The sequence below is a fragment of the Humulus lupulus genome, chromosome 9 (assembly GCF_963169125.1).
Source record: "Humulus lupulus chromosome 9, drHumLupu1.1, whole genome shotgun sequence".
Lineage (NCBI taxonomy): Eukaryota > Viridiplantae > Streptophyta > Magnoliopsida > Rosales > Cannabaceae > Humulus > Humulus lupulus.
The window spans coordinates 140,793,943-140,802,687 of record NC_084801.1 but is presented as its reverse complement, the minus strand read 5'-3'; the positions used below and the strand labels follow the sequence as shown (position 1 = coordinate 140,802,687).

The 8,745-nt window shown below is 39.4% G+C and overlaps 1 protein-coding gene across 1 annotated transcript; it reads right to left on the bottom strand.

The window, feature by feature from the left end:
• Nucleotides 1-240: 240 nt before the first annotated feature.
• On the bottom strand, nt 241-855 carry LOC133800105 (uncharacterized). Its single transcript, XM_062238077.1, has one exon. The coding sequence runs from the start codon at nt 853-855 to the stop codon at nt 241-243; it is 615 nt and encodes a 204-aa protein (XP_062094061.1).
• Nucleotides 856-8,745: the final 7,890 nt, after the last annotated feature.

The window sequence follows — 8,745 nt, the reverse complement described above, 5'->3', positions numbered from 1 at the left end:
AGCAGGCACTCCAGCCTTCTCTTCTTCTTCCAGACGAATGGCGCACTGTGTCATTAGAGTCCTCCTCAAGCGTTCGAACAGATAGCTGAAGTTAGCCTCCCGGTTGTGCTTCCAGAACTTGTAGAAGCAGAGATGAGTGGCTTCCTTGTGCTACTCTAAATTCTTGGCTCCAGCCTCCTCAAGCTCCTGCACTCGTTTTCCGAGTTCCTCCGCCTCTTGCCTGCTGGCGATCAGATCAAGCTAGAGAAAAATAGCTAGTTGATAGTTGAGCTTGGTGCTTTCCCTGAACTTTTCCCTAGATTCGTTGGCTTTCTTCAGGGTGTCCTGGGTTTTCAGTAGCTCCTTGTTCAGAGTAGCTTTGTCCTCGAGTAGCTCATCTTTCCGCTTGGACAGCTTCGTGTTCTCCCCGAGAAGCTCGCCATTATGTTTAGCAAGCTCGTTGTTTTTAGCTTCGAGTGTTTGCTTAGCCTTGGCGAGCCTGGAATCAAAGTTCCTACCCCGAGACACCAACGCCCCAGCACGGCACCAGCCAGCGGTTTTGGTCAGCAGTCCCTGAAGACAAATAGAAAAAGATACCACGAGGCTGGGCAGGGAGCCTTCAGGCTGAGTGTGCAATGTTTCCCTGCTATAAGCCTTAGGAGAAGGCTGCTGATCGGCAGGAGTTGAGGCCGGCTGCTCGAGGGGTGTTGGAGGTGGCGAGTTCTCCTTCGAAGGGGCGGTAGCCGGAGGATCGTTAGTTCGGGCCTTCTTTGAGGCAGTCTTGCTGCTCTCCCCTCGATCCCTCTTGTTGTCCTTCTTTTGGCCAGAAGAGGCAGCAACAGCCCTGTAATGCTCGAACACATCTTCGGAGTCCATATCTGCATAAAAGAAAACAACACGGGCATTGAGACTAGATGGTTACACAGGGCCAAAAAATGAAAGTGAAAAGATTACAAGTAAAGTACCCGCGCTACTGTAACGACCCGGATTTTCAAGACTCAATAATGCGGAAATATAAATGTTTTCATTTAACAAAATGTCTCAAAAACCCATAGAAAAAAAAACTTTTTTAAAAGTCGTATGGCCATACTTAACATTTAGTTACAAACATGTTTTATAAAGATTAGAGTGAGACTAGTTTAGGAAAATTACACAACATTTCCAAAAATAAAAAGGCTTCCCAAAAGGTCGGTCCACATGTACATTTGCAAGGAAGACTCCAGCGCTCACTGCTCTGCCTTGCCCTTGCTCTTACCTACAACATGAAACAACTAGGTAAGCGAAAACGCTTAGTAAGATCAACTTTCAAACAAGCATAAAGAGAATTAGGGTGTCGGACCCATCCGGGACCCTACACAATCAATTTCAAGAACGCTAAAGCATCCTGGCAAACTTATGGTCATGCCTGATAACCATTGATAAATTAATTCATAACTAGATAAAAATCTTGCACTCAGAAAAATCCCAGAACAAGCAGATATATTATATCACAACTATATCTTATCAACAATTATATCCCTGCACTTAGAAAATCCCAGAGCAAGCAGATATATTATATCACAACTATATCTTATCAACAATTATATCCCTGCACTCAGAAAATCCCAGAGCAAGCAGATATATATTATATCACAATATAATTCTAGACCAACGCTCGACAATTTCCAACAATTCAGGCGTAATGCACCCTCCAACATAATTGCTAATCTGTAAAAGAGAACCGAGTCTCCACACTAAGATCTAGCCAATAAATATTCTCATCAAGGGTAACTATCGTGTTACCTAGGGCATCGCTACTTATCCAAGAGTGTAATCCAATTTACACGGTTTACGGAGACTTCTATGTTAATCAGTGGTGCTGGTGAGCAGTTGCCCCTAGGGTGTTCAGCCTCACTCAATCTTGGAAACCCCTAGTATCTCTAGGCACTCTCACGGAATGGCCAATATTCATGGCTGCTATCCGGGAATAACTTATCAAAGCACTTGCTCGGATTCTAACCGTGCAATGATTAAGTAAGCATGAGGGCCCCTAGGTCCCATTTATCTTGGCGCCCCTAGGTTTAACCAGCTTATCCTCATCTCATGGCCACTCGTCGCGGTAATGAACCGGACATAAATACAATCAAGCAGTGTGACGGGGATCAACCGTCTAGGATATGACGGACTTCTACCGTTCATATTTTCTAAATCAGCACTCACTAGACTAACGTCTCTAAGCAACTTTCTATGACAGCCTATATATATGCATGTATCCCTATACTAACATACAAGACAATAATCATTTCATGTTGCAGCCATACAATATAAGTTGACTTACTTGGAGTCCTTAGCGCTCAGCAGGTTTTCACCCTCCAACGTTCAGTCCAGTTACGCTTAGCCAATACTGTAGTTATCCATACAGTATACTCGGATTAATTATGGCACTCATAATTCATTATTATTATTTTGGGCAGTTTGGTCATTTTAATAAAAGTCATTTGTAAGGATTTATAATCCTTATTTGGTTTTAAACCTATTAAGGAAAGTCATACAAAATATTCGAGACTAAACCCTAAGTCTCGGGGAGACCTATCCTAAGGTCTCGATACCTAGGCTCGGGTATCACAATGGTATTTCCCCACAACCCGCTAAAAATCTTATTCTTTCAAGGTATCGCTATTAACCTGCACTTTCGACTAGTCGGTTAAAATATGTAAGATTTTAGCCGGTATTACATCCAGAAAATACAAATAAATTCCTTAATTATTTTTAAAGAAAATAAACTCTTTAAATTTTCCTTTTAGTTTTCTTAAGGTTTTAATATCTAAAAACCGATTTAAGAAAATTGCCTAATTTGTCTTAATTAGGAAAACCGTTATAAATTTCTCATCTTGACTAATTAATTTTCCAAAAGCAATTAATCAATTTTTACTTACTAGAAAAATAATTTATTTAATTATTTTCTCAAAATATAGGGTTTTAAACCCTCTTTTAATTTATTAACTATTAATAAATTAAATATCTTATTTTTAGAAAGAATAAAAACTCTTTAATAAAAATAATTCATTTAAACTCAAAGGGGTAATTTTAGTAAAAATATGATTTCAAGACATACCAATTTATATATTGAAATAAGCAAAATTTTACTTTTTACCTTGTGTTCCAAAATCTCATTTTTACACTAAGTGTGAAAAGCCTATTTTTCACATTTTTATCTACATACTTCGTTAGTTCATAACTTGAAATTTACTTACCCAATTGTTACCAAAATTTCCCAATTCCATTTTTGTTATGCCATTTAGGTTTTTGTAAAATCTTAGGTCAAAATGAGCATTTTTTATTGGTGAAATCATTTTCCAACAATGAGGTAAAAATGACCTTATTTTCAAGTCCTTATTTTTTCCAAAATTTGACAGTTAATAACTTTCAAACCGTTTAATATTTTCTTACCAAATTTTACAGTGGACTAATAGGTTATGCCAGAAATATGTCCACAAAATTTTAGAAAAAACTGGGTTCATTTTCCCTATACAGTGGCTGTCCAAACTTGGTTCCGAAAATAAGAATACGAAAAAACAGTTTTTTACCTAAACTTTGAAATAGCATAACTTACTCATTTCTAAACATTTTTTAGTGTTTCAAAAGCTCAATTTTATGTACTCAATCTAAACAACATCACAGTACAATTTAATTTTACAAAACCAATATACAGTGGCTGCTTGACCCCATGGAAGTCACAGCTCAAAACATGTTTTGTTTTAGGGTATCCTACAACCCTTGGGGGTTTTGGTTCCCATTTTCAAAAATCAATACACATGCATCATAAAAATTATTAAACAACTACCATAACCTTATTACATCACCAAAAAGAAACTTTAAGCATTAGATATACAAAATAATGCTTAAAACTAAAAACCCTACAACAAAATCATCAAAAGTAAACTTTTTACCTCTTTGGTGTTCTTGCTTAAGGTTTGGACCTTCCTATAAGCTTTGACTCCTTCAAAACCTTTCAAAAACCCTAACCAAGTTCCCCCAACAACATAGTTAATTAGCTATTTGAAACTCTATGCTTAAAAATTTACAAAAGCCTAGATTAGTGAAACTTTACCTTAGGGAAAAATACTTCCTAGACCAAGACTTAGCCTCCAAGTTTTCCTTGGTGTTCTTGAGGTTGAATATTGAGAGAACACTTTGAAAGGTCTTCAAAAATCAGATGAGTGAATGAGAGAGGGAGAGTGGTCGGTTCTTAGTGTGGGAATTGCTCACAAAACTCTTCAAAATATCACAAAGTACATAAGTTCTTTTCTACCCACTTGCCCACTTGACTTCTTCATTAAATGGGATTTAATCTTTATAATATTGGGTTCACACCACTCTAAAATACCACATGGCCGGCCACCCTCTTTATTTTATCTATGTTATATATAATTTTTTTTTTATAAAGGTTAATAAAGGTTTCATAAGAAGAAAAGTCCAAATTGGCTTTCGACACCTTTTTGACTTTTATTAAGTTTTAATCACCAAACTTAACATTAATTAATTAAATTAAATGTCTCTCACATTTAATTTAATTAATCACATAATAACATTTAACCTAAGGTCCATTCATGGAATAAAATTCCCCATTTCGATAAAATTAGGCATTTAGCACAAAATGCCTTAAAATTTCCATTTTCTTTTAGGTTTATTATTTTTTACCAAACTTTAACTTTTATGAATGTATTTTATGCCCAAAATATAATTGCCATGATTTTTCATTTTATTTTCCGAGATTTTTACCCGATCAGGGTTTTTGTGTCGGTCCAGGACCGAAAGTCTTATCTTGACTTTTAAAATCACAAAATTCATATTTTGGCTAGCAATAACTCATGGAATACTTACAAAAAAAATATAATATTATTTAAAATAATATTCTTAACCCAGGGGAAAAAAATCCCGACCCGAGTCGTTTAAAGGTACCCGAAAACGTAGGACGTTACAGCTACAACTATTGGTCGCTATATTATTTACCGAACTACCTACTACCTGGAAGAAATCCGAATTTAAGATGGGAGCATTCTTAAAGTTGCCATCCCCGTCGAACAGAAGACAGGGAATTGGCAAATGGTTTAAAAGTGAAATTACTGTACCGTTATCATCCGATGAGTCGTCAGAGAGGTTGGTAGGCTCGGCAGCCTTTTGCTTTCCTTTTCCCTTGGGAGCCAAGGGTTGCTCCGCTTGGTGAGTGTCGGCAGGTTCCCTGATCGTAACCCAGTTGGTCTCCTCCCGAAGGAGACGCTTGGGGTTGCTGCTCGGGTTCCACTTCGGCGTGAGCATTCCCCGCCGAAGGCCCACTCGTAGTTGGTTGAGGATCCCAGAGGCCGGCCAACCTAAGGTTAGCCTCTGTAACTAAACTTTTGACACTCTTCTCAGCATCTGACATGCTGGCTAAGAGTGCTGCCCTTGACTCCATCCCTGGAGTTGGGTTTGGTTGCAGCCACGGGCCTGAAACACATTGAAAGTTCAAGACATGGTGGTGGAAAACACTAAGTGAAGAAGGCAGCGAAGTGAAAATTTTACCTCCTTGTGTGAAAGCCAAGTTGTCTACGACCAGGTCAGGCGTAAGGAAGTACTCCTAGTAATACCTCCCCACGTTGGAGATATGGGTGGTGTCAGTCAGGAAAGTTCGCCCGGTTTCCTGATGACAAAAATGGAAGAACCCCGTGCCTTCTTGGTTGGGGTTAGATTTAAGATCGAACAGGTAGATGACCTCATGTGGTGACGGTGCAGGCCATTTTTTTTTTGGCTATACAGGATATAGAGTGCAGCGAGCATTCTATATCTGTTTGGGGTAATTTGGAAGGGGGCGACTCCGAAGTAGTTGGCCACCCCCTGATAGAATGCATGAAGAGGAAAAGTGGCTCCTGCCTCAACATGAAACCGCGACCAAGCACTGTAAGCACCTCCAAGCAGATTAGCCCTTTGGTATGGGTTTGGTTTGACTAGGGTCACCCCTGTCAAATTGTATTTGTTTAAGTAGTTGGCGATCATTCTGATCGTCACCCTACTTTCAGAAACTACATGTCACTTGACATCCGGCTGAGTAGCGTGTCGAGGACGGGCATGCCTTTGCACATTTTGATCGGGGGCATTTTCGTCTCGACCACTGGTCGAGGGAGCATCAGCAATAGGCTGATGAGAAGTGTTGGGAGTTTTTCTTTTTCGAGCTTTGGTTTTGGTACGAGCCATATTTTGGCTCGAAATTGGGGAAGTGTTTAGGTTAAGGCGAGAAAAAGGAATATCTGGTACTAGAGTCGAAGGTTGTTCTTCGTCTTCAAGCAGTTGAACTAAGAGATCATCGTCGATGGGTCTTTCTCCTCCCCATGGGTCTTGCATATGAACTGCAAACAAACAAAGGAGGAGATAAGACGCACAGCCTAGGAAGTTATGTTGAAAGTTGGAAAAACGTTGCTCGCATCTATCGACAAGCAGCATTCTAACCAAAACACTAATTTTTATGCTAGCAGTTTGAAAAATGGATCAAAAAGTGAAAGTAAAGAGTTTTCTGAAAAGAAACTTTTTCAACTCCAAAGGGGCAGGAAAAACTCAGTTTTTCAACTAGCCTAAAAATCAAATTTTTACATTGATTTTACGCCCTAAACATATGATCCTGACTATCAAACTAATTCCTAACTTATATAGAGAAAAAGTACACTACCCTAACAAGCATCAACGACATATACAGAATCCTCACAAATTTCTACTCAAGAACGCAAAAAGTTTCAGAACTCAAAAGCAGTATGCATGGCATCTCAAAAAGTTTAAAAGATGAAGAAAATTACATGGATGAAGGTTGGAGATTCTAAAATGGGATGGCTTTGGGTTGGCAAACAAAGAACCCTTAAGCAAAGTCACGGGAGACTTTCGAAGTTCTGAGCTCTGGGATGGAGTTCTTAAGAGTTCTTGGCAGGAAATGGCATGTAAAGGGTTAAAAGGTGAATGAGAGGTTTACTTATAGAGGCCGAAGTGTGACAAAAAGTAATAATCATTAATTCCCTTTTTCGAAGCATGGGGGAGTGTAACAGCCGTCGGAGTGGTTTCTTGAAAACTGAAAAGGCTTGATTAGACGTGATTAGGTCATGGTTTTCAAAAACACACGAGGGTTCTAACAGATTTTGTGGGGCATATGAAAGGTTGTTTTCCTAAGTTTACTTATTGTTGGTCGCAATAAATAAACTTGGGGGGCAAATGTTATCCAAAAAATAGGCGTGGATGATGTGGCAAACATTTTTAACACATGGCTGACACCTGGCAAAGGTTCTGTTCAACTATCGACCAGGAAGGTTCCCCTAGCATAACATTTGGACTTTATATACGACCAGCTTGGTCGTATACTCCGTATATTTTGATATGATCTTATGCAATTATAACAATATCCGAGATTATCTCCCATGATTCCTGAGTATCCGATTAATTAGGAAAGAATATCTGTAACAAATTTATGTAATCTTCCTTGAGTCTATAAATAAAGAAAAATAGCTCAAGGAAGGGGACTTCTTTTTACTTTTGGCTAATTCTGAGTTTATGCTTTACAAGAGAATTATAGCTATTATCTTTTGATTGATTGTTTATCCCTCTAAGGCTTGTGAAACTCGGAGAACCCTAGTTCTTTGATCACTCCTTTGAGAACCAATATCAATAATAACTTAAGTGGACGTAGGTCATTACCAATTCTTGGGGCCGAACCACTATAATTTGTTGTGTCGTTTACTGTTCTTTCCATTAGATCAATTTCAATAACTTATATTACATCAAGCATTTGACTCCATGTCAGTTGACCAAAATGAGGGTCAACAGGTTCATCTTTAGATCAAATAATTAGTGGTTCTCATGAGGTACTGGAGCAACCTATTTCTTACGATGATAGATAATGTACAATGCATATAACACCAAGAACGCGTTGGGAGCTAGTTGAAAAGGACTAATACCAAAATAATATGGAACGCTCCAGAAGTATGGATAATGAGGAAGTAGGGCACCAGACTTGATGGCAGAGCATGTCCAAGCACACATACCCAAAGGCGGGTCCTCAGCTCTGCCGTTTGGACCAGGGATAGTCATAGATACGCTAGTGAGGTTAAAGGTCTTCCTTAAGTTCTTTACATTCTCCTCAGTCATATCAGAGGCAGCCCCCTTGGAACTAAGCCTAGGCCGACCACCCTAAGTCCCTGAGCTTACAAAATGCAAAATAAAGGACCTAGGTGGTTGGCCTAGGCCTATGCCGACCACCCTAGAATATTGGAGACCCAATAGCGTGCATAAAAGAAGATTGGGTCGTTGGCCTAGGCTTAGGTTGACCACCCTAGGGATTGGAGAACACTTTGGCACATCAAGGAGACAAATAGAAGCTAAGGTGGTCGGCCTACCACCTTAGGCCGACTACCCTGAGGATTTAAGCTCCAGAAAATTGCAAAAAAGCTAGGGTTCAAGTCTCATAAAAAAAATGGTGCAACAGAAGGAGGATCTAGGGTCAACCAAAACTGAGGATTTGAAACCCTGGAAATCGCCTACACCTAGGTTGTGAAACCCTGGAAATCACCAATCATAGGGCACATAGGCCTAGAAATCACCCAGCTAAGAAAACTCTAAGGGTAGTCGGCCTAAACCCGAATCCCCTAAGCCTGGAAAATGCCCAGACTAAGGAAAACCTAGGATGGTCGGCCTATGAAGGAATTTGAAGACCTTGAAATCGCTTATGGCTAGATGGGAAACACTGGAAATCACCCAACCCTAATTTCCTAAGCC